This window comes from Trematomus bernacchii, unplaced genomic scaffold (genome assembly GCF_902827165.1).
Source record: "Trematomus bernacchii unplaced genomic scaffold, fTreBer1.1, whole genome shotgun sequence".
NCBI classification, from domain to species: domain Eukaryota; kingdom Metazoa; phylum Chordata; class Actinopteri; order Perciformes; family Nototheniidae; genus Trematomus; species Trematomus bernacchii.
Genome location: NW_022988097.1, coordinates 5,610,549 through 5,637,413, shown reverse-complemented (window position 1 = coordinate 5,637,413; position 26,865 = coordinate 5,610,549). Strand labels below are relative to the sequence as shown.

At 43.6% G+C, this 26,865-nt stretch overlaps 1 protein-coding gene across 2 annotated transcripts in view; it reads left to right on the top strand.

The window, feature by feature from the left end:
- The window catches only part of tenm2 (teneurin transmembrane protein 2), a 161,735-nt gene that overhangs the window by 78,119 nt on the left and 56,751 nt on the right, over window positions 1–26,865 (top strand). For both annotated transcript variants that reach the window (XM_034121462.1, XM_034121461.1), the window contains exons 3-4: window positions 14,790–14,999; window positions 23,137–23,368. In XM_034121462.1, coding sequence (XP_033977353.1) covers window positions 14,790–14,999; window positions 23,137–23,368 — 442 coding nt within the window. The remainder of the gene's footprint in view (window positions 1–14,789; window positions 15,000–23,136; window positions 23,369–26,865) is intronic.

The window sequence follows — 26,865 nt, the reverse complement described above, 5'->3', positions numbered from 1 at the left end:
TGGGTCCGTGCACATTTGTGTGGGCATGCCAGACGGGAGGGTATGTTCTTGTGTGTGCCTGCAAGTGTGCGGATGTGCATGTGTGTCTATGCGTTTTCTTCTATTTGCCAGTGGATGCAAATGCAGTTCCTCGTGCATGCGTGTGCCATGTGACAGAGAAAGATGATTCTTGGTGAAAAAGCAGTTTGTTAGCGAATTAGAGTTAATTAGCCAACTTTCAGTTCCCAATGCTGTAATTGGGCCCATTTCTCTCTGTTTCCTCCAGCTGGCGTCTCTCATCCACTGCGGAGAAAGGAGGAGAGAAAGAGAGGGAGAGGAGGAGGAGTAGTTGGCGGGGGGAGGGGGGTGCGTTACATGTCTGTAGGGGTCTGTGGAGTGCTGGCGTACCTACCCCCTGGGGGTAAGAACCACTTGCGCTGTGGATTGAGACAGTGAGAAGTATTAACTGAGAGATAATGACGAAAGGAAGGCTGATGGGAAGGAAAATGCAAAAGAACGCGGAGAGGAAGTGGAGAGGGGTGAAGCAGTGGGTGGGGGGGCAAAGTGACAGAAATGGTGAAGGATGAGAGGGGAAGGCGTTATAATCATAAGCCATTACAAATCGAAGGAGCGGGGTACACCGTGGAGCGTGGGCAAGTACAGAAGGGAGGGCGCCTGTGTTCGAGTCCAGCAAGTGCAAAACTTTCTCACACATTTCCCCCCCCCCCCCCCCCTCTGCTCTTTCCAATTCTTTCTTTCCTCTCTGCACCGGGCCTATAATAAACCCAGAAGCACCGTGAAGATAACATTTAAAGGGAAACGACTCAGCAGGGTCTGGTTGAGGAAAAACGCGAGGTAGAAAAAAACGGTTGAGGGTTGGCAGAATAGGAGAGAGGCAAGGGAGTAGTGAAGCGAAGAAGAAGAAGAGGAAGAAGAGGAAGAAGAAGAAGAAGAAGAAGAAGAAGTGATGAAAGAGGAACGGGGCCTCTCCTGGTGCTGCAGCGTGCCGATCAGTAGAGTCTAATGAAGGTGCAGATGCCCATAGGAGTCCTGCGCTCTCTTGACGACCACTGGGAATGGCAATTAATGCGTGGTGTGCTGAAGGAAGATGCACACACACACACAAACCTGCTGAGCGCACACACTCAGACAGGCCATTTGCGTAAAATGTACCAAAAGCCACAGTTGCCTAAATTCAAACAGTATATGGTGCATTCAGCCATACTGCACTTGCCCTCAGATTATACAACGTAAATGTCTACCATGGAGCAGCATTATGCCCCATTATTCCATACCAGCAGCAGACAGAGTAGCACACAGCTCAAGTGATTGCCTCTATTGTGCATGTAACCACCCAGAACTCTCAACAATTCTTTCTTTGGGATTCACTGCACAAAGAGCCTTTTTTCCCTCCGCTGCGTTGCCCTATATTTCACATATAAGCCCTATGTGTGTGTCAGCGCAGCTAACTCCCCTCGCACCGCTCATTACCTTATTGATATTTTTACTCCAGTTGGTGTATGAGATATGATACGATGTTGTATTGGGATACAAGGCTCAGGTGGATGGGTCCCTGCACTGCGGATTAGCCGCGTTGCGCGCCTATCCTGTGAAACAACTCGTTTTAGAGCAGGTCACTGAGGGACAGCACTGTTATGTAAAGATGAAAGGATAAACTGCTGAGAGTGGAGAGAAATGGACTGAGTAAGAGATAAGGATTGTGTGTGTGCATGGGTGTATCTTAACTCAGGCATCTGTGCGTGAGCGAGTTTGCGAGTGTGTGCTTAGCAAATGTTACAAGACAAATACGGCTGGTCCGCCCTCTACTGAGATAAAATAGTCTGCATCTGTTTCACTAAGACGGCGGCGTAATGGCACCACAACACCTACATTGACACGAGGTTGAAAGAGAGGGTGGCGTTACAGAGGCACTTGGTAGACTATGTTAAAATGGACTCCTTGTAGTCAAATAGAGAAACAGTCAAAAACTTTTGTTCTGTTTGTCCTCTACTTTATCCAAACAAATTACCTTGACCTTTGCATGTCAACGGAAATGGTTCTCTCCTTATCCTCATCTTGTATTCCACTCCGCCCTGTACCGACTTGCTGCCCATTGAAATTGTGGTTTTTTTGTCCAGATGAAAAAAAAGTATTCTATAGTTCCTGCCCCTAGCTGCCATCCTTCATCTGCAATAAAAGAGACACAAAAACATTCAAGTTACAAGGTGAGGTTCAGTATTCAGCACTGGCGTTCTTGAACCGAAGTTCAAGCTCGAAGCTGTATAATCCTTCAGCAGTGAAAAAGAAATTCACTCGTTATTTACCTTTACCAAAATTGTGCAGTTTATTACAAAGGATGGAAAAAGGCATCCTTGGAATTATTTCTTGACAGCTCACACACACATTGGAGTTTAGTCAGACAGCAGAGGTGCTATCAGTTGTAGTTAAGGAGGAGGGGTCTTAGTTACCTCTAGGTTAATGATCCTCATTAATATGCGCTAATATACCCCAGGTCATACAGTAATTAAAAATCTCATTCGACGCTCTCAGCTTAAACTGACTTGGCTTCGTCCTACAAAGATTAGCATTTATTATTTGTCTCTGAGGTCTGTGTTTCATAGTGAGGGGGTGAGACTAATAGCCTAATGTTGAACATTTGACTGGGCTGTCTCTCATCTCCTGTGCCTAGTAAAGTATTTTGCCTCTGCTTGGCTGGGCACAACTGTTTATGAGCTGGATGGCTTTTGCCGGTCGTGCCTTGGAGAGTTGCATCACGTTTGCAAGAGAGTGTTTGTGCCAAATGGGCTCGCAAACAAGCGCTCGGAAATACACACTCAGGCATACACCTAGATGCACAACTGCATGTGAAGTCCATCATCATGGGGACTTCCTAATTCCTCTGAGTCAGCTGATGTCAGCTGATGCAAGCTGTGCTAATTGTTAGGCTGTATGGTGATTGCATGTTCTTGCAGGAAAAGTGAAAGAGAGAGACAGTGTAATAAATTGTTCACACCTGAAGGTCCTAATTCAAAACCAAACCAATGCATGGATGAAACATTGTTAACATTTTCCAACTGGTTCAACACTCGTAAACAAAAGTAATGTGGTGGAAATGTTCAATTATTAGTCATGTAGTTGGCTTTTTGTGAAACACAACAGTTGCCTTGACGTTTGTAATGTGCTTTGCTGTGACAAGTTTGTTTAAATGAAGCAACGTTTTAGCGGCTAACCCGTAAGCAAGCTAGCTCGCTATTTCCACCATGCTTTCAGGCTGCACTGGTTTGAGAAAAAATCAGCCAAACTGTGGGCTAATGGCCGCTGGGTCTAAATGCTCCATATGTTTCTCCTAACCTTGATTAAACGGCGCTTCAGACCGCTATGCTGCAGGCACATTAGCCCCATAGCGCGAGGAGGTCTGGCAAAGGAACCACGGTATATGCTAGCTAGCTAAAGACTTTCTTCTTTGTATTCAGATAAGCAGTCACAAGTCACAGCAAATGTGCTACAGGTTTACCAGTCACCAAAACAGGAAAATACTTTTCTTTTTGGATGGAATGACACATAAATGGAACACTTCCTGTGACTGGTTTAGAATGTGGTTCGAAAGAAAAACGAAGTACTCCAGAGTTCACTCTAAAGCATCCTTTTGAGGCAGACCAGAGAACTTTGGTTGGTTCGCATCTGAGTTCAAGTCCTGCGGTCGCCCAACCCAAACAAACAAACGGCGCCAAGGGGGCGGGTGTAACCTCCGGGATTCAGTTTAGAATTAGAGAGACGCTGGTGTCAATGCGCAATTACCCATGCAATATATGAAGATGCTATGAAGGGTTTAGTGTGTATTTTCTCTCAAAACATCAACTGAATCAGACACCTATTCTTCTCACTGGACCGCAGAAGTTTGTGACTCATCCTATCCCTGCCACACACACACGCATAAACACACAGATCTACACACACACATCCACTCAGCCTCCCATGACCAATGCAGCAGCTACTTCAAAGAGCCTAGACATTCATGGTAATCTGCAATCGCTTCTCTTCTCTCTCCGCACACTCACAAACACAAACACACCCTCAGAGGGAGGGAGTGCTGGGAGATAGTTGGCCAGATTTAAGTTACATCCATGAGAGTGCGCTGCGGAAGTTCACGCCGCACCTTTCATTCTGTTTGATCTCGCAATCTGCAAGTAATTAACATCTGATTCACTGAGGCAGCAGCTAATAATGCAATCAGTGATTGGGACAGCCTCATAGGCGTGATGAAGAGCTCAAAAGGTGCAGTTCAACAGCGGGATTTGTCTGAGATCCAAAAACTAGAATTTTGTAATATCCAAAATGTCAATTTCATTAACTAAGCCCACAAGTAAGTCGGGTGGAGGTAATTAATCCAGCTTCTGAGGAGAAAATGCGTATTAAGAAGTTGCATAAAAGATGTCATCAAACTATACTCGATGTTTTGAATTACAACAGTCAGATATTGGGCTCATGACTCAAACAAACGTATTGCATTTGCCCTTCACACTCAAGCCACTTGTCATTGAAACTTCAATATAATACATGTTGATTAACGCTCCTTTCCTTTACCACAACAACATATTTTGTTTAAAGGCGAGAATAATCCCTGTAACAATGTCCCTCCCGATTTACAAGCCCCCTTGTAAAATCCGGTAAAATCACCCAAAGTTATTGCAGCTCCTGTTATATTCATTATGTGTGCGATGCCTCTTTCAAAGGACAACACAAAAGCGAGAGGTACACGCGTAGAGACAGGGAATCTGCTGCTTCACGCCGCTGTGTCTCTTTGATAAAGAAAACGCACATCTCTGAGGCGCAGAGTGTGTTCAGAGTGTGGAGACTCCGGCCTGTTCACCTTGAGAAAGACAGCGAGATGCTCAACAGTAAGCTAGTTAGAGGGAATACAATGTGGCTGTTTTTCTTTTTACTCAATCCTTTTTTTCCCTGCCGTATCCATATATAGCATCTGCTGAACATCAAAGAGAGAAGAGGTTTCTCTCAGCAACAGGCCGCAGCAGAATCATTATCCCCCGCCTCTAAATACACCACGTGTTTGCACACATGTTCGCTAATCGTCAAAGGAGACACTGCTGACTCAGCCTCACAAGCTCACACTCTCACACTCGCACACGTACTTCACATAATGTAACATCACTCACAATAACAAGACTCCATTGAAATCAAGTTTATTCATGAGATTACAATACAACATGCTATCTCTGACTGCACAAGGTCGCTAACTGGCAGATCGGCGCAGCAAACAAATCCGGATCACTCTTCTCCTCTCCCGGGGCTCTTCCTCTCTCCTTTCTCTCTTTGAAATGTTTTCCTCTTTGTTTTTTCAGATGTTTTCTGTTCTTTTTGTGCTTTTTACGGAACCGGATTGTCATAGCAACCGCAGCAATTACCGGTTGTTTCAGTGGAGCCCTGCTATGTTGAATAGGTATTTTGTGTACAAGCACCTGTTCATGTGCAAAAAGTGTGTGCTACGCGCTACGTTGATAGATGTGTGTTTCTGTATTCGTGCCTCGCTATTCCGTATGCATTGGATTCATGATGACTGCCGTTCTTTGAGCTGTCGGGTGATTGTGGGTAATGCAGTTTTGTTTTTAGCGAGGCTCTCGTCTCCTAAAATTGTCATGAAATGAGCCCTATCTTAAAATGCAAATTCTTTTTTCTTCTTTGCAAGTGAAATAAAGGCATTCACCCTAAAATGCTGGTGTGCAGGAGATGTGATGTAACCACAAAAGGGTGCCATCAGAGTGGAAAATCAGTCATGAAGAGGTGTGAACATTTCATTTAAGCTTCGATGACTCACGCTTAAGTGCTAATTGGTGTAATTTTCTCCATAAAAGTTTTTGTATTCTATCAAAGCTTCTGTCTTTTTCAAACCTTACCTTGATCTTTAGGTTGGGCTGTCTTTTATTAGAATTGTTTTGCTTTACTTCGGTTCAACTTTAACCTTTGTACCTGCCAAGAATGTGAAACACAATTTGTGCAGAAGGAAGTCATCCTCCACTTGCAACTCTCTCCTATTTCATGTCCACACCGTGGTAACTGTAGTTCACAATTTGTTCTCATGTGACTAAACTTTCTGCTTATAATTCAGCGATGCGGCAGATCGGAGGAAAAGCTCTTCCTGGGCATTTCACCCTACTTATTTTCGCACTGCAACTTCTAAAAGCTTTCTCCGGTCGAGATAACTAACACACAGATATTGCTCTTCCAGATAAAATATAAATCTAAGAGGGTCTTTCTGAAGCTGGGAGCAGGTTTACTCTTGTTTGTGTACTCTTGTTTACTCTTGTTTGTGTAAGTGCAAGTCGATCTCCACTCATCAAAGAGCTCGTCCATATTTCACTCTCAAGTCCTCTCCCAAGTGAGGAAATATGAAAGCAGCATCGCAGGTCTACTATAGACTATATTAAACTGCTTTTGCCCAGCCCTTAAATGACCTAAGAGATTGCTTAGCATTGTGCAAAGTGCTGTCACTGAGTGTTTATCATTTAAATAACACATTTGGATATAATTGGTTTTAGTTTTTTTTTAAGCTCTAAAAATGACTTCATTTGTGTAGTTGGTGTGAGTCCATTATTATATTCTATACCTATTATATGTGATTATTTTGCCACTGATTTATTATATATTGTGTTTTCTGCCCTCAAGTTAAAAACATTTTATTTTATTTTATGGCCGGCCATCAAATTAATTCACAAATAGACATCAAGCAGTTTTCCGCACACAGTAGCAGCTAAAGAAATACTTATTCACTGGTACAGATGCTGCAATACGCACACACACACACACACACACACACACACACACACACACACACACACACACACACACACACACACACACACACACACACACACACACACACACACACACACACACACACACACACGCTAACTCTTTCCAAGGCTATTCTATTTCTCTGCACCTGATGTTAAAAGTGTGTCCATGTTTGTGTGTGTTGTTTCATGTGCACCTGCAGTGTGTGCAGTTATGAGTGCGTGCCTCTGTGCGTGTGTATGCATTTATGTCGGAGAAGGAGGCTATTCATTTTTGATTGTTTTCAATGAGGGTCCAATGCAAAGAATCCATAACAATGCTATCAATCCACAGCAGCGGCAACAACATGGATGTAATTTATATGGTAATGCAGCCTCCGTGGTTGCCCCAAGTTACGCAGTGGACATCTCTGACAATGGACAGCATGGGTGTGCTGCAGCATCCTAATAGTATGTATAGCCACGGATACACACACAAACACACTTGCACTTCACAGCAACAGGGAGGCATGTTTCAATTAGCAGATGCAGATAGGCGCTGGGTTTGTGAGTTTCGGGTCGAAAGGGTTGAGTGTGTCGCTCTGTGTCATGTTGTGTCTGTCCTCCTCTCCAAATAGAGAAAGGCAGCCACTTCAGTGAGGAGCGACCTTCTGAACCAAATGCCAGGAAGACTCAGAGATGATCTGTTTGCAGGTTTCTTTCAATGAAAGAAAGACATACTTCCTTGGCGCTGTTCCGCCTTCACTGTTTTTTTCCTCTCCACTTCGCAATATGTATTTATTTTCTTTATTATAACTTTCATTATTTTGTCCACACTCTTAGGTTGCTGCAATTTTCCGAGTTTGATGAGTCACATATCTGAGGGGTCAAATATTCAAAGGTTTGGTTTGAAGAAAAGTAGTATCAATACACACTTAATATTGTGTATTTATTATAATGTATAAAAGCGCACATACAGAAATGGTTAAACAAGCATTTGCAGTTTATAGGCATGTTCTATTTGACAAAATAAGGAACTAGTGTCGAGGAATGGGAATTATTCATATCTTGTCAATTCCTTTTCCAATTTCTGATTAATTATTGGATGGAATATGAGTACATACAGGTTTATTAAAACTAGAACTTGTATTTCTTGATCTCTAACATTCAGCACCACACACTTTAAGTAACCTTCAAAAAGCTGCAGCCTCAGTCTGACTATCATCATCTAAAATGGATGAAACGAGTAAATATTTATTAAGTGAAAGCATTCGTTTTTCATTTAGGCTTTTTGAGTCAAGGAATCAAATCATTATTTTAATGACTTTTGGGAGTCGGACCGGTGGACTCGCTACAGGTGCTACTGTGAGTCTTTAGAGTATCAAAAACACACATTTGTGCACTTTAATGACACACTGTGTTAACAAACGCTTCAGCCTATTGGAAGCACTCCCCTCTTTGATGAAATTGACATTTTTGAAATGGTAAAACCTTTTTTTCGTCAAGTTTTAGAACTATTTTACTCTACGTCATGGTAACAATACTTGACGAACAGAAACATGATTCAGGAGGCTATTTGCGCCACTTCAATGCGCAACTGTTGGAAAGCATTGAGAAGATGATCTGATAGTCAGGGAGGCAACAAGGAACCAGTTCTCATTTGGGAACTTATTCATGGTTTCCATCCCTACTGTAAACTACACTGAACCAGGACTTCTTGAATCAGAAACGTTTTAGTTCATGGGAAAAGAACATTTAGGTTAAACTCATTTTTAACAGATGTGACCAAATCCTGGAAGGGATACAAAAGCTAAAAAAGCTGTAATGCGAAACAAAGTAATGTGACGCTGAGAGTGTGGATGGCACCTTCTTCCCAGCTGGAAGGCGTCTTCATCATCAGCTGCTGCGGGCTGTTTGTGCATGTCTGTGGGTTTTTTTGGAGGATCTGCCTGTTTTAGAAATTAGGGAAAAGGGCCCGCATAGATGTGGAGTGATGGAGTGATGCAGGCGTGATGAAAGAGAGGAACGGAGCCCGAGCTGTAGGCCACAGAAGAACCCAGACACTGTGTTGCACATCAAAGAAAGAGCCAGTGATACAATCATCTCTTTAGGCTGTGAAAGCTCAACTTAACTAATTAAAACACGTCTGTTGAATCATCCTCTTATCTCTCCCTTTCCGTCTTCACTCATTTTATCGCTCTTTTTCTGGCTCTGATTGTAAAAGGGAATAAATGAGGAAAGTTGTGGGAGAACGCATTCAAGGTATCAAGCGGATAAACTCGGCCATCCCTGGATAGGCTGTGACATCAATTTGTTGCTCATACTTTACACACGCTAACAGGTGTGCATCAGGCTGAATGAAATATCAGAAAAGGCATGAATATGAGGAAAAAGCAGGCGAGGATTAGAGGAAAAAGAAAGGGGGGGTAACAGGAAGAGATGAGATGGAGGAGACAGACTGCACTGTATAGATAAATAGAGAAAAGGGCCCATTGTGTCAGCAGCTGTCATCACTAAATAGCCCTCAGATCACTGTCAGACACTACCACACATACTCATATAGGCGCACACACACACACACACTGACTGACAGCTCCCCCTCAGTCCAACATCTGTGCTGACAGCAGCCACGGTAATGAGTCTCTGCATGTGCCAGCATGGGTGTGTCGTCTCTTTTTCCTCGCTCTTTCCCAACACGCGCGCCGATCATTCAATCATTCCACGTCTCCCTTATCTTGTTGTTCCCCCTCCTCTTCTTCTTCTTCTTCTTCTCTTCGTCATGTTCTTAATAGAGGAGCGTGCTGATTGAGCCGCACGAGTAACTGAGAATAACAACAAGTCGTATAGTCGGTAGATTTGTGTTTTTTTTCCCCATCCAGGTGCGCTGTATTTCACGTGAAGGTGTGTAGGAAGAGAGTTGAGAGAGATGATGAATGGCTCTCGTTAGAGGGGTAATTTGTCTCTTCTTGTCTGACTGGGCTCCAGCTGTCGCTCCATCCCCTCGCTCCACTCCAGTCTCCTTGGCCTACAACTCCTCACCTCAGCCAGATGGGTGGACGGATGGACGGAGCGAGGCAGGAGGGAGAGTGCGAAGGGAGGGAGGGATACAAGGACGAGAAAGGGAAGGGAACACAAGTCATTGACGTTCAACAATAGGCGCGTTCACACCATGTACTTTGCCGTATTTAGTGCCGGCACTCAGTGCCCCGGCACTTATTACCCCAGGGCATTTAGTACAGATCGCGTTCACACCGGAGTACTTTTCCCTGAGGGAAGATTACGCAAATGAGCCGCTGACGTCACTTCGTCTTCTTCTGCTTTGGGTTTACTGGCAGGCCGCCAACAACTTCACAGCGTATACTGCCACCCGAAGTCCCCGGCCGGAAGTCCCCGGAGTTGGGGACTGGCTTCAGTAGAAGCTGCTGGGACTCCCAGCAGCTTCTACTGAAGCCTTCAGAGTAAATCGTCAGAACACTGACACCTCCTCATCTCCACCGCTCCCATGTTTTATTTTGTGTTGCCATAAGTTAGTCTCTCTGCGTTCGTGCACTGGTCGAATGCTAATGCTAATAATGCTAATGCCAGGATAATAAAATGGCGGCTCTACAAAACATTTCAGAGTTGTACGGGGCGTGGTTTGCAATTCGCCCAGCCAATCAGAACTGGGGCACTTTTTTCCCCCAGGAAAGTACCACCTCTCAGCAGGCACTAAAAATGGGGGTAAAAGTTCCCGACATTAAGTGCTCTTTTTGGTGTGAACGCGACATAAGGGGTACTAACGGAACTAAACGCGAAAAGTACGGTGAAAAGTACTCCGGTGTGAACGCGGCTATTGAGAAGTATGTCTGTTTGTTGCCATTGTATGATTGGCTTTGAGGGGATTATTGGAAGTTCATAGATGAGATCATTCAATACAGCAAACACTTACATGAATCATACAAGCAAGTCAGTGCACTGATGAAACCAATGATGAAAGACAGTTTCTTCTTACATTGTAATGAAATCATCAAAGGACTACGCTAATCCCACCGTCCTTAGATGGGCAGTTTTTCCCCCCCGTGATACACATATTTTTCACACTAATCAACACTTGCGAGAGAAGCGTAGATTCTGTGTTTGGATGGCGAGACGGACGTTGAGATGTGTACAGATGGCCGGGGAGGCGGATGAAGGACGGGCCACGGAAACAAATCGTCAAGAGGAATGCTCATTGCTAAGTCTTTGTTCTAATAACACAAAGCAATTTCCACTGACCTTTCCAGATATGTAGCGGGCAGAAATGACTGAGTTAAGGATGCCCCACAGCATAATTGCTAAGGAGATTAAAGTTCCCTTAATTGCTTTTGGCCAACTAGTGCAATTTTTCCTTTTTTGTAATTAAAATGATTTAAAATATTAATAACCACGCTGGCGTAACAAGTAACCTTACGCGTACAATAAAAAAACATGCACTGAAGCAATCTCAAAGGTGACACTCACACACACAAACACACACTTGTGGACATTTTGTATTGGCTGCTGTCACCAATAGCCTCATTATGGGTTTAGTGAAATATGCAAATAGCAAGGTCCCCGCTTGCCATCAATTGAAGTGAATGATCGATTCATTTAGATCAATCGTTGTCTTTCTACCCTTCCGTGGCCCATTCCCTCTTTACCTCTTCATTACTTTTCTCCATGTCCTCCATCTTCCTCCCTTCCTAATTACCCTCTATTGGTTTTTATCCCATTTTTTGTTGTTAATTGCCAATAAGTTTTGTCAGCTTCTGGACTGTCCCATTTTTTCCCCCCGTCCTCCTCTCCGTCTATTTATTTTTTCTCCCATCCATTCCCCTCTGTGACCTCGTTGTCTCTCCCCCCTTTCTCTCCATCCGTCTCCCACTGTCCCTCCCCTCCTGTTGGCCACAGTGTTTGCTTTGCCATTGTTTATCCATTTTTCTCTGTTTGCGCTGATGAGATTGACTGGACACACAGCCACACACACACACACACACATACCTAAACAGAAGACAAGGCTGGCCTCTCTCTGGGGTGTAGTTAACGGGGGGGGGGGGGGGGGGCTGTGTATCGATCCTAGCTCTGGTTTCCATGACGCAAAGCTCTAAGCTAGAGCAGTTTGGACGGCAGGACGGAGACATCACTCTGCCTCCATTTCCATCAAATATATCTCTGTAAAGCCGCGATGGCACCTGGACTCAAACGTGTATTTTCCCATGATTAATGCACTTCATTTTAAAGCAGCAAAGATGGGCAAGCTAGCCAAAGACTATGTCCAATCACTTTGTTTCTTAAACGATGTCTTCATTTATCTACCCCACTCCCTCCCTTGCCTTGATACAGTTTCCCTTATGCCAGCAATATTGCACCATTACCCAAAAAGAGCTCCCAATCTATCATGGCCTTTACACATTTTGGTTTCCATCAATACTCCGAGATGGGAAGGTGAATGCTGTCAAATTACAATCACACCACATCTGTATTCTTGAGAAATGTCAGTAAGAAAAGGAGAAAGAAAGAAATAGAAATGTTCTCGCCTTTTCTTCAAGGACTCACATCTTTCTCCCCGTCTGTTCTTGCATCTTTTTGTCCGAAAGAAAAGAGAAAATAGAAGTGTGATAAAAGAAGATGTGAATTACTGAAAGGCCGTTTATTGTACTTGCTCTATTTTCTGGTGAAGTTTTCATTGACCAAAGAAAGAATGGATACGTTTGTAAAACTAGGGCCTATTTCTTTTCCCCTGGACCCCTACAATATAACTTTGGCAGAAGGTCACAACAAGAAAATACACAGTTTTTGATCGTATAAACACATCTCTGGCGCCCAAGGCCATCATGTTGAAAGTGGAATCAGAAGAAAATAAGTGATATTGAGTGAATCAAAGTGTCTTTGGTCGACTATAATTAGCAGTTGTAATAACCCAGGTTCTTCGGTGGATTGGCTGGACTCCTTGGCCTCATTCTCACTGTATTGTTGATTGATTGAGCTGCAAATATGGCAGACATAATTATTCTATATTTTGAGCCGTCTGCAAATAGAATTTATTAGATCTGTCTTTGTCCTTGATTCCAAACCTTTAGAGAGTAGAGAAACTGTTCTCCATCCCTCTTTTTGCTCTCTGGTGTATGGGACAGCCTGATTGTGTCCACGCGTCCCCACGGCTCCCACTATTTAAAGATTGGGTTGTTAACTTTCTTTTGTCTCCACCATGTAGAGGACAATCTTACAATGGATGTAGGCCTTCACGGAAATCTTATCGTAATGTTGGCAAAGCAAGAAGTTATAAGACGTAAAAGAAATTGCAATCTGAATTTGTAAGCAAATTCAATTAGCTTATGGTGTCTAATGTTAGGAAACGTAAGATGGATTTTGCGGGGACTTCATGATCCTTATTTACTTTTGCTAATTTCTCACTATATTTTAGCATCATGTTGTCATTGTTACTACAGTAGCCACTGTTTAAGTTATAATAGGCTTGCTTTAATTGATCAAGTGCAAGGATAGTGCTGCAAATAATTTATTCTTGGAGGTTGTATGGATGAAAATCAATTAGGGTTAAAGGCGTTAGCACGGAACATTTGTTTAAACTAAGCTAAATTGAGCATAAGTGTGTAATCATGAGTTGAGTGTCTGCGGTGAATTTAATATCTCTTTGTCACTCATTAATGTATCGAGGAGATCTGCTGGCTTTTTCTGTGAATTGATCTATTCAGCAAGCTTCTGTGTTTGTATCCGAGCTGCTTTACATTGCTATGACCAGGGGTTTGTTCCAAGAAGCAAGTTTACTACGAAGTTATCTGGGTAACTTTATCGATTACAACGTGCAGCAGCTCTTTTGACATTCATTTAGCAGATTGTAAAGGTTTCATTCTTCAAAATAACAAAAAAACATGTATTTACTTACCCCCATGCAGGTTTAGTTTTATTTTGTGGTATCCGTGTGAGATTTCTGCAGAGCCGTATTGTTTTGAGCAGTGGCGAGCCGTGACTTTTATACCTAGGCCCTCTGACCCCCCCCCCCCTTCCCTCGAAATAAAAATAAAAAGAAGAGTTATTACGTCACAGCGTATACTTCAACGGAATATCAAAACAACGGCCCGGGGTGCAAAACACATCAATGACAGCGACCCTCTACCACACAACACCATTTATATAAACACCTATCATGACAGGGCACCCACAGCCAAGTAACAATTAAAAGAGTGATTCTACAATTTAGGGTACATTCCAAGCCCACCCATTTAGAGGGAAGATATGATTGGTCAATTGTACTGTCATTTGACATTACTCTCTCGTTGAGTTACTATAGCGGGCCCTCTGAATTTACAGCAGGACCACCAATCAGCTCCTATCTTCACCTCGCAGAGACAAGCTTCTTCCATTTAACCCTTCACATTCAAACAGAAACTGAACAGGCAGATTTGAAGGATTTATTTCTTTGGAAATGTTATTTTAAATACAATTAAATCAAGTTATTTTGGTCAAACTAATGAAAAATATAACTAAAAAAATATTTAAAAAAAGAAATATTTAAAAGAAAATGTTGTTTTTTTTAATATTTTCAATATATATATCTTAGGCCCTCTCTGAGGAATATCACTTAGATATTCACGTAGGCCCTCAGAGTGAATATACGGGTTTTGAGTCAGAGCACTATGACTCAAACCAGTGTGGCAATATGTCCTACTTTTCAGAACAAGCTGTCAACAGTTTTTACAAATACCTTAAAAATAGTTCCACTGAAAACTGTCAGCATTAAAGTCCGGCTTTCATTCAAAGTGTTCGTAGAGAGACAAAATAAAACCCAAACGATATTCATGGCTTCAGAAACTAAACTTTGTTTTGGTTAACGGACCGTTTAAGGCATTCTGGGCTCATCCAATAAAAACGATCCAGATAAGTTAGTAAACCCGCCTCGGAACAGGCCCCTGTCTCGCTGTCAACCATTGCCATTTGTTTTGTCTAACGCGCCCCTCCCCCCCCCCCCCCCCCCCCCTCCTCTCTCTCTGTCCCTCCATCCTCCAGGTCGCCCACTCCCTCCAACCTCTTCCTCCTCCCTGCTCCCTCCGTCCCTCCCGTCCTCCTCGTCCGCCCCCCACCACCACCCCTCCCCCGGCCCGTCTCCACCCTTCAGGGAATGCCAGGTGCCCCTGCTGGAGACAAACTCCCCCCACTCCCACCTGGAGCCTCACCCCGAGGACTCATACTTGCTCCGGTCCCAGGCCTCGTCCGCGGGTAAGAAAAGAGAGTTCGCCATTCACCCCCCCCCCCCCCCTTTTACCCTTTCATTCATTTTATTTATACATCAACATGTCATCCATCACCTGCATTACCTCATCAAGTGTCCATTTCCTGATCTGATTTAGTCGCTGCTCAGGAAAATGCCAAGCAATCCTCTCGCTATAATTCAATGTCACATCTTGTTCTTTTAGCCATTTTGTCTCTGCTCTTAGTTTTGGTTCCATTCCTCAGTCGTCAGCATTTGTTTGCAGGGCTGGGAATCAAACCAGAAGAACTAAAGCATTTATTGTTTGCATTGTGACGGATCATAAAATATGCAGTAAGAGATTTAAGACAGAAATTGATTGTTACCATGGTTAATTGTGGATATTAGGGATTTATGAGAGAGGAGATAAATCCTATTATTGATCATTTAAGGATTCAATTTAAAATATTTTAATTTGATAAGATCACCCGGCATAATGTAGACGGCTGCAAGAGCTGCACATGATAATGACAAATTATAATTATTTTTTCATCTAATCGTTTATTTGAACCGGGACAGTGCACATTGATGAACACTTTAAAACAAAATAATGCTTACAAGTGTAAATGAGCCGGATTTTAGCTTTGGAACCTTGTGGAACCCCAACAATTAATGATTAAGTAGTGACAGAAAGTAACAAACGAAAACACTCTGTTCCTAAACCTGTTGTCACATAATAAATAAAAGCTAATTTTGAGCTCAAAATTGGTCATCTCTTAATGGATCTCATTTTAAATATAACCCTCCCACCTTAGTTAACTATCGCCAGAAAACAATGATGCAAGTAAAAGCAACCTCTTCACTCTGCACAGCGCAGACTGTTTGCCAGTGAGTAGGTGTGTTTGTACTTACTTTCCATGTGACATTAATAATCCGCTGGAAAGTGAAAGGTAGGGGAATGATGAATTTTAAGTGCCTGCAGGAGATCAGTGCAGCAAAAGACAAACTAGTTAGTTTTTCCTGGCTGTATGCTTCCTCTTTCATCATTGGACTCTCTCTTGTTGGCTGTTACAGGCCCTGTGTGCTTATATCAGCCCCTCACAACCATTTCTCTCCCCCATAAACACACACACACACACATCTGCTGTGATGAGTTTGTTCATCATCATACACATTTATTCCCAACAATTAGCTAACCGTGGGCCAACTCCGTCTAACTCTCTACCCCTCTCTTTCCCGCTCCTTTCTCCATTCCTCTGTGCATCTGCACTTGTAATCAGCAGATATATTTAGCAGCGGCCTGATGGGAGGGAGAGGGGGGTGGGAAGAGAAATCCTAATGTGATTTTTGGTGGAATACAATCTATTGTTAATGGCGTTAGGCTCTCCTTTGATCCAGTATAAATCTTCATTAGGGAAGGCCCGGGTCCCAGGTTCAAGAGCAACGTGATTAGGAGGCTTTTAAAATGACGTTACATCAGCCTTCTAATTGGTTTACTGTTTGCTGGGGCAACATCAATCATTAGCCCAGTAACCGCACAGCAAATAAATTCACTCTGCCACTGACACCCTAATGGCAGACGCTGGCAAAGAGGGAGAGTGAGGCTCGCAGGCACACTCTCTCTTTCTCTTTCTCTCATTCTTGTTCACATACACCCACACTTTCTGTTCCGGGGCTTCTTTTCAGTCTCTGCTGAGCGTGTACACACAGAGACGGCGAGCGAGGGAGACAAAGAAAAAACAAGAATGACAGAGGCAAATGGGAACAAAAATACAGAAAGCCAAACTTTGACTTTTGAAGTTGTTTAATGAGACATCGTGCATGGGAAAAAAAAGAATCAAAAAGCAGAGCGAGAGAAAAGAAACATCTAAAGAGAATAAAAATAGATGGGGACTGTAAGGGAGACGGAAACCGAGAGACACAGGGAGTCAAAGAGACAAAGAACATGAAAAGGGGGGAATGTGAATAAAACGGGGTTCGCTGATGAGAGCTTAGAGGGTGAAAAGAGAGACATTTGGATGGAAGGAGAACAACATTGATATGAAAATTGCAAATTGCCACGTTTCCCAGCCAGGACTGCTGATCTAATGGGTGCATAGAGAGTCCTTGGCTTTGGGCGTCCATTAAAATCGACCTAAATGAGTTTAGAGTGGCAGTCTGGCAACTGCATAAACAAACCCTGGCATGTAGGAAGTCACAGGAACGGCTGCGAGGAAATAAAACACCTATAACCGGCGTCTGTTTATGCATGTGCTTGTGTGAGTGTCTGTTTGTGTGATTTGTGTGGTCCTGCAGAGAGTGGACGCTGGGCAGGAAATGAGGCTTACCAAGCCAGGCAGAAACTGACCACAGCGAGATAATCCTCAGGAAGCAGCATGCTGTGTGTATGCGTGTGTTTGTGTCTGCGTGCGTGTGTTGCTCCTGTAAAGTAGTCCACCATTACCTAAGCTAACAGGTGGACAGACATGACTTGTGTTCCCACTGAAGCATGACAGGTGAACGGGAACGGAGCGGCGTTGTCGGGGATTGGCTGGGAATTGGGTCTGCGAATGTTTATGTGGGAATACTGTCTGGCTCGGAGCACCTGTCTGGGAACGCCGGCAGAGCTGAGACGGCCAACCGGAGCGTGGCAGATCGCTCCTGGAAAGAGCTAGCGTTAGCGCTGTCTCTGGCCATTCATTATGCATGGGGAATGCTAGGCTATTTTTAGCCCGAGCCCTCCTCTAAAGTGGCTAGCTATCTCATGCCAGGGAAGCCACCCCAAGTCACTGCCGAAGCAATGAATGTTTAATGGCTTTGTTGAAACAAATCTACAGAAACAAAAGGCACAGCGAAGACGCGTTGCCTCCTTCTGCTCTAATGTTATTCTTCATAATGGTGCTTATGTAAGGGTGACATTTGCGTAACAGTGGGATGATTCGCGCCTGGTGTGTGTGTGCAGTTATATGCATCTGTGTGTGCGTGGGGGGTAATATGCACACGTGCATTTTTCTGCTCATGGAGACTGTTTGTTTTTGGCTGAATTTGATGACTCTTCTCTAGCGGATTATTGCCTCCTAATTAGACAGAGATGACTAGCCAAGGCAGAGGCGGTGCGTGCGTGCGTGCGTGCGTGCGTGCGTGCGTGCGTGCGTGCGTGCGTGCGTGCGTGCGTGTGTATTTAACTATATCTTTTTTGTGGTGCCTGTATGTGTTTGTGTGTATACTAAAGCCGATGTGAGAAATGAAGCTCCTTTTGTCAGCATGTGTGTGTTTCACCTCAAGCTCTCCTTCCATTGTGCTCAGCCTCTGAGCTCTGAGAAGAATGACAAATGAGGAGCATGTGACATTCTCAGACAGAGGACATATGAAGCAGCAGCACACGATGAGATACCACCTTAAAACACAGGGGGAATAGCAATTAGCACAGGGAGAAGGTGCATGAAAAACAATGGGGGGTGGCACTGTTCTTTTTTTAAGAAATGTAGGAGCTGTGGAGATATGGGGCGTGAAATAAAATAAATATTGAGAAAGAAGGAGTGGGAAGGACAGAGGGAGGGCAGGGAGCTGAGCCCTGCAATGATCCCTTTTTAACTGCTGAATGGGCATTTATATTCTGCACACACACACACACACACACACACACACACACACACACACACACACACACACACACACACACACACACATATCCAGATGCATGTCCTGCCCTGCGACATTTCTCTGTTAACCACAGAAAAATATCAATAAACAGTTTGCCTATCCATGGCAACAAAACAAACTGCATTGGTTTCTGCCAGCTGGTCACACACTCATATAGACACACACACACTCACACTGTGAGATTAATATGGTGTGGCGAGCCCCTGCCTCTCACTTGTGTGCTTTACAGGGGATGCAGGTTAGCAGACAGGCTAATGCTCCTCCGCTGAATGAGGCTCCTTTTGAATTGCAGAGCATAATGAACTTCCAGGGATTAGCCTGAGCCAAACCACCAGCTTACAGCTATATGGTGTGTGTGTGTCCCCCCCCCCTCCCCCCCTCCCCCCCTCCCCCCCCCCTCCTCTCTAGGCGCAGGGGGACGTTGGACAGAATAAAGTGGGTCAGGCTTCAACAGCAGTCAGAAGGGCTCGAGCTTGTCCACAAAAAGTGGCAGCGAAAACAAAACCGAGAGCTGTTAAGAGAATCTTTTCACAATCGCTGTTTACTCACACTGGCAAGTCAAAGAGAGAGGAAAGAAAGGAGGGAAAGATAAAGTGGAATAAAATGTGAAATGCTTGGCTGCTCCCTAATTGCTCTATTTCCTCACCGCATGTTTTGCCTTTTATCAGACTGAGTTCCCGGTTAAAACAGTTGTTCCTATCAGCCTACCTGCGGGTTGTACTTGAACAAACCGGACAATTCATCTGACTAAGTCCTCTATCTTAATTTATTGGATCCATTTGCCCGCAGCCTACTTGTTACTGCGCGCTGCCTCTGTTCCAATGGTTGGTCAGATTTGTGTTTCTGTGGCCAAAGCAATCTGCGGTTCTCTTCAGAAGTTGTCTGAGCATATGAAAGAAAATAAACGGCCTTATACTTCAGCCTTGTTTCTCGGGCAGACCCCACTTCTCCTTGTGTTTGTGTTTGTGTTTTCTTTGAAGAACTTTTAAGGATTTGTTTTAATGGATTGTGAGTCTACATGAAAATACATTTCTTTGACATCACTTTGTTCTGTAGCTGAGAAAAAAGGAAAGCAATTTGTCTCCGGTCGTAACTGTTTTGCAGCACAGTAAAGTCGATGTGGAAGAGAAAGGCTGCATGTGCCAAAACAACAGTAAACATTAGCATTGAATCATTCATGCACTTTATTTAGCAAATATTGATTCAATGCAGAATAAAAGAAACAATCTCATTCTATCATGTAACAATTCACTTCAGCTAACCTGACAGTACGCGGCCCCAGGAGGCGAGAACACGCATAGAATTACAAGAAGTACTTTTCTCAGCATTTACATTTTTCTGACTTTATCTGGAGACTCATAATACAATTCACAGCTGTATGATAGATAATAGCATTTCTGTGTCTTTTTTCAAGCGGAATGTTAAAATCTTTATTACAAAATGTGGCAGATGTGAGTTTCTGCAACACTACAGGATTTATTACTCAGTCCCTGTGTAACAATATAGTGACTGGACTGTGAAACAGTACACACACACATACATTTCCACACAATTGATGCTTGTACACACACTCAGTAGTTCATAGAAAACTAAGGCTATAAAACCATGTATTCCTCTTCCATACAACGTGTGCCATATATTATTCATCCCATTTTGAATAAAAAAACTGTTCAGTATTTATAGCAGGAAAGTGAACAAAGGCGGACCTGTGCATGTTTTCTGTGCGCAGATTTAAACATGGGAGACAGTGGGGTAGTGTGTGAGAAAGGGAGTGCCTACTGTTATTTTCATATCGCACAGACTGTGTGCCCATGCCTTCATGTATGCGTGCAAGCTTATTTTCCCCTGTGTATTTCCCATGCTCTGTGTTGTGTGCATTGTTGCTCTGCTTAGATAAAAAGTATTTATGCAGATAGGGTGTAGTTGGAGCTCTCTCACATTTATGGATGCATTGCAGAGAGGGGAAGTTGGTTCAAATGTATTTATGAAGTGCTCTTAAGAAACAAGATGTATCCCAAAGTGCTTTACATCTCAGCAAAAGACACAAACAAAATGCAAATAAAAGCACCATAAAAGGAGAGGGGAATAAATCCTTGAAGAAAGAATTTGGCTGTATGGAAAGGAGGAGGAGACATATGTTCTTTGCATGCTTTAATATCAATTTACATTCTGCATGTATGATGCAAGAGTTGGACTGTTCCTGCAGGTGTGTAACTGCATGTCTGTTTGCATATGCCAATGTATGCACGCCGGTTCTCCCAGGAGCATCTTTGCATGTGCAAACAAACAGATGTTTTGCGTCTCTCCCGTGTAGCAGAGGTCAGGCCCCTTCGTCTTTCTCTCGTCTCCTCGCCCTCTTCGGCTCTTCTCTCCTTTCACTAGCATCTGTTCTTCGGGGGCCATGTGGGTGACACCTGCGTCCCAGTGGCAGCCCGGTGGAATCAGGTCACCGTACAAACTGGTCGCCATTACAGCTGCAGATGCAAAGGAGTGCCATGCCCCCTATATGATCTAAACACCCGCCTAGAGAAAGGACATTAGGAAGAGGGGATGATTTCATTCCATAGACGGATTATTATGGGCCCAACGTTTCATTAGCTCAATGTTTGACAAATGTGACCCAAAGAGTCATGCACCAACCAGGTTAAGACTCAAAATGACCAGAAAATAATAAACACCTGGGACATAAAAAGACAAATAAGACAACAAAACAACTGAAAAGAAAGACACCTCAAAGAGACTCACAACAATTGTGCACGCTTAACAACCACAAATAGAGGCAAAGCAACTACAAAGATACACAGACAACTGCAGAAGGAAACAAATGAACTACAGGACACTAAAATTGAACAGAAAAAAATATATATATATGCAAAATAAGCACAAAATGATTACAAAAAAATTATAATCTAAAAGTCATAACAGAAAAAAACAACAACAATTAATATTACAAAGAGATACAATATGATCAAAAAAATATGAAAAATCAACAGAGATGCAAAACAACGACTAAAAAAGGCTCAATTGTCTTAAATTCTAAGTGACTTGGCACCATGTAGGATAAGTGGGGGGGCCTTTTGCATGCAGGTGCCCAGGGACTCATTCTGACAATATCCACCCCTGCTTAATGCTACAAATATAAATATGTTTAAAACATAGATTTCTTCGAGGTGGTTTCTGTGAGCTTCTACGTTCTGTGTGTTGTTTCAGTGTAGGAGTCGTCATCATTGATGCCGCTCATGAATCTCTTGATGGACAAATATCAAAGCTGAAAGGGGGGGCAGGAGAGTTCGCCACATCCACTCGTCTCTCTTCCTCTCACACGCTGTTTCTTTTCTCATCTAATGCAAGAGGAGATGACAAATGCTCGGGGTACAAGTGTGATCGCGCAGCTTGACAAAGCAGATGCTGCTGTTGTTTTCACCCCGCACATACGTGTGCATATGTGCACTTACTACTCATCCTTTGATCAGCGCCAGGAAGGCTATGTGCAAACAAACACAATCAACTTAATGTATTCCACGCTCAGATGTGTAGTATAATAAAGGAAATGCAGCGTGTCGTTTTGATGTGAGAAAAAGCCAATAGTGTTGTTAAGCAAGAATTCAAAGTTAAGTCAATGACCCTGTGTGTTTTGCAATAATTCCAACATCCCTGTTCAGATTAAAATAAAGGTTTGTTGTGATACACGAAGTGATTGTATGCCCTCTTTTTGATCAGTGTCGCTTTGAGTACATTTACCTGTCAATTTGTGAACAAAGGTATGCTAATTGATGTAACCCTGACAAGCTCTCCTGTACTGTATAGAATGTGGTTTATTGATTTTACTGTACGAACCCACACACACGCTATAGACAGGCTCAAATCCCCCACCGAGAGAGAGCGTCGGAGATAGAAAGGTGATGTGTGAATGGGTGTTCTTGTCTGAGTCATCCGGGTTTGTTTTTCAGCTCTCTCACTCGACAGTCCATTAGCTCAGAGTTGGAAGGGCTGGTATTGGATTCTAGCTGACATGTTCCCCCAAGTCTGAGAGCAAGAGATGAGGGCACACGCTGTGCCGAGTGCTCTAATACCACTCACGCACACGCGCACACTTTCTCTCAGTTGTGAAAAGGCGAACAACATCGAACGGAAGACTTGGCTAAAAATGAGACGGGATAAATCATAGAGAAAAAGTGAAAGCAAAATGTGAAAACATGATTATCAAATAACATGTATCTATTTAGGTGGAGATTCCTGCTAAAAAAAGTTATCGACCGTTTGGAAAATTCGACACCTACTCCGACAAAATGATTGCAGACACATCAGTAGCGCGTAATGGCTGCTAATTATGCTATTCTGTGAGCTGAAAAGGTTTACTTGTATTGGTTTGCTGCGAAATAAACAATATCAAATAACGTGTTTGTCTCACGTTTGTAGCAGCTTGAAATAAAATCCTTCCCTCCCTTTTATCTCAAGCTCTGTTTGATTTCTGTCACAAAGACGTGTGATGCTTAAATTCCTCTCTGTTTGGTCTCCTTCCAGGGGCTGCCAACCACCACAGCCAATCCACACTACGGCCTCCACTGCCCCCTCCGCACAACCACCACACCTTATCCCACCAGTCTGCAAACAGCCTGAACAGAAACACTCTGAGAGGGGGACGCAACCCCATCCACGCCCCGGTTCCGGGTCCTGGAGACGGGCCCACCACCCCCGAGTCTGTTCAGCTGCAAGACAGCTGGGTGCTCAACAGTAACGTCCCGCTGGAGACCAGGTAAGAAATGTTTCCTCTTTTTTCTTCTTTTTTCTAGATATCTAGAGCCACCTACTGAAAGCACAGCGGCGGTGTAAGCCTTGAGTAATCAATAGTGAGGGACGGAAGGTCAGAGCCATGCTGCTTCCACAACATTCCTGTGAGAAAAGAACCATGGTGATGGAGAGAAATGCTAGAAAGCAAGAGCCAAGGAGGATGAAATTTGATACAAAACTGTTTACTTTCTCTAGCAATCGTAACGTTTTGTATGGTTAGGGTCTATACAAAATCTCCAAAAGGTTTTCAATCTTCTTAGTGTCCTTGGCAAACATCACTGTCAGGCCAGTGTACACCAGCATGACCTGTGTACACCTGGTATTAACATGTGTCTTTAAGGTGCCTATCACAAGTGGACAGCTTTAAATTAGGGCTGTCAGTCGATTCAAATATTTAATCACGATTAATCGCATGATGTCCATAGTTAATCGCGATTAATCGCAAATGAATCGCACATTTTTTATCTGTTCTAAATGTACCTTAGAGGAATATTTTTCAAGTTTTTAATACTCAAATATGCTTTATGCAAATGTTTGTTTATTATCATTGGAACAATGACAAATATTCTCCTGAATATTTTCAATACAACAACCTGGAACCTCTCTCTCTCTTACACTCTCCCAACCCTGTGTACTTCTCTGCACTGAGCCAGTTGCTCAAACAGACAAGCCTGTTTACAGTTGTCGGCGAAATGCCGCTCCTCTGTCTTCATAACAGTCAAAGCATGAGACTGAAGTTCCCACTGTGGGTCAAAATAATGCGCTGTGATGTGCAGTCGACACGTTGGATGCGATCCGAATGATCTAACGCAGCCCCTCGTCCTCCACAATGTTAAGCTGTAGCCACCCATTTAGCTATCGCTGTTCTTGTCCAGGTGTCTCCCCGGCAAACCTTCAAGCGTGGTCTGCCGCAAGCGAGTGGCAGGAGCGGGGCTGTCAGCATCAGCTGTGTGCTTGGCTTGCTGTTTAAAACACCTTTTTTGTATCCATATCTCTCGCTAGAATCTCCCACCATCCAACTAACAACAACAACAACGTCAAGCCTTTGGGCTCTGAAACTACGGGGCGGGCCGAGGACAAATACACATGCGTTATTCGCACGTTAAAATAATTAGTGGCGTTAAAAGAAAATTGTGGTAACGCGTTATTAACTATTAGCTTAATTAATTATTAAGCAAGAAAACGTTTGAATGGACTTGCAATATCAACAAAACCACAAAGTGGAGTGTAAAACAATTTACCATAATATAACTCTAAAATCTAAAAACAGAATTAAATCCTAGTTTCATGGAGATTATTTTTGAAACGACCAGAGTTTGAATTTAGAAATGTTACTCTCATAAAAAGGTGTGACGGATATCTTAACTACGGTAGCAGACAGGGGCTAACGCACTTCATCTGCCCAAAAAACCTACATTAGACGACATAAAGAAAAGTGCCAATTAAAACACACAAATGTGCCACAACATATGCAAAGTAGAAACATCTTCAACACATGATAATCCCAGAACCTTAACACTTTCTAGTGTCCCCGTTTCCGCATTTGTCCTCAAGTTGGTGAAGATGTTTCTTCTTTAGCATCTGTTTTTTAAATATGTGCTTCGTTTTATAAAGTGCAGCCCATGTATTCTAATGTAAGTGTTTTGTGTCGATGTAGTGCGTCTTACCCAGAATGAGTTGTATTTTCATCATTCTGCACCAAATTCAACAAATGCCAGAGAGCTACAGTGCAATATTCTGACATCCTCTCATACTGTAGTCATTCAGAGTAGGGTTACATAACGTAAAGGTCAGGAATGAGGGCAAAGGTAGAAGACATTGCCTTTAAGCAGTTCACCTGATTATTGAGCAGCCGTTATGAGGCTCATCGTATAATTTGTTTTTCATTCGTCTAATGGACAAAAGCCACAGGTTTTTCTTCACTGATCAAACAGAAAACTACAGAATATCATGTGCTGTTAGTCACAACTCCCCTCCATCAATCTACACCAATATATGAACCACCTAAAGAAAATGAAACAGTGCTCATGGCCTCTGATTCACAAAGGTGGGCTACGCAAATGCATTGTCTACCTTATCTCCTGGAGCAGCACATACAGAAAGCCACCATGTGTCAAAGCTATTATGCATGCACCCTGAAGTGAGGGAGCAGGACATACAAACCATTTCACACACCTTACACACACGCTTTTGCCAGTACACAAAGAACACTTACCAGGCAAACAGAGCATTCATGCAGGGTATTACTATTCATGAGGCATACAGTGAGAGGGATGCTGGCTACATGCTTGCTAGCATGCGCACGCTCGCTCCGTGAGCATTTACTCTGCGAGCTGTAGTTGTGTTTCTCCTGCTGGGCGCTGGGACTTCCAGCTCTTATGGTCCCGGATAAGCTCCCCTGAGTGTCGGCCCTGTGCAGTATTTATGAGGCCCGGCCATGTTTAATTTAGCCCCACTGGTCTCAGGTCTGTGCTCAACCTGTGCTGATGCATCACGTCAGTATGCATGATGGATAAGAAGAAGGTATTGAACAAGAATACCTACGGCTTGAAATAGAAGCCATTTCCAGTCCCGATTGTTTACCTTACCTCCGTTTCTATGGCGATGCATATGCCATAATGTAATTTTAGTTTTATTTTATTGCAAATTATCTTTAGTGAAGTTTGGGTAGCGAAAATAAAAGTAATAAATCCTCTTTTCACAGAAGCTATGTTGTTATTGCCATCGTTACAGATTTAAACACACACACACACACACGCTGTTGAGCTCTCCGCGGTGCCAGTATTTGGTCATGTTCAGGTGGTGGGGTTGGGCATGGCTCAGAGCCTGTCGCAGTGGATGTAGCCCAGAGCGGACGGGTTTCCAGCTCCACCCTCCAGCCCAGATTGGGCCCTCCTCTCTGGGTCTGGTGATGGCGGAGGCTGGGTGGGCTGGCTGGAGCTGCTGGAGCCCGTGACTGAGAGAGAGCCAGCCGGGGCCGAGCCAGAGAGTCACACCATCCCCGCTTTGGCAGAGCCCGGCCTCCATCTCGTTACAACCGGCAGCCATGAGAAGATGAACGCGCGTGTACTTTTGAGGGAGGGAAGGCTAGATTGTGTGTGTTCGCATCCTTCGCATGTGTGTTCCACTTCCTCTGCTCCCCACTGTAATCATATGTAAATGTTGGCATTTTGTTGTCCACTCGTTATAGCGGATGTGTGTGCGCACGTGTGTTTTGGCATGACCCGACAGTGTGACAGCGCTGAGAGGATGAAGATTGATCACCTAAGAACACCCCAGGGCTTGAATGACTGGCAGAGAAAGAGAGAGATAGGAACAGACGAGAAGGAGGAGGCGGAGGAGGATTGGGGGGGGGGATATCGCTGAGAAATATAAGTCCAGAGAGTTAGAGAGGGGGGGGAAATGGAAAGGAATGGTTTACGTTAGTGGAGGGAGAGATAAAGCAGGAGAGAGAGGGAGGGA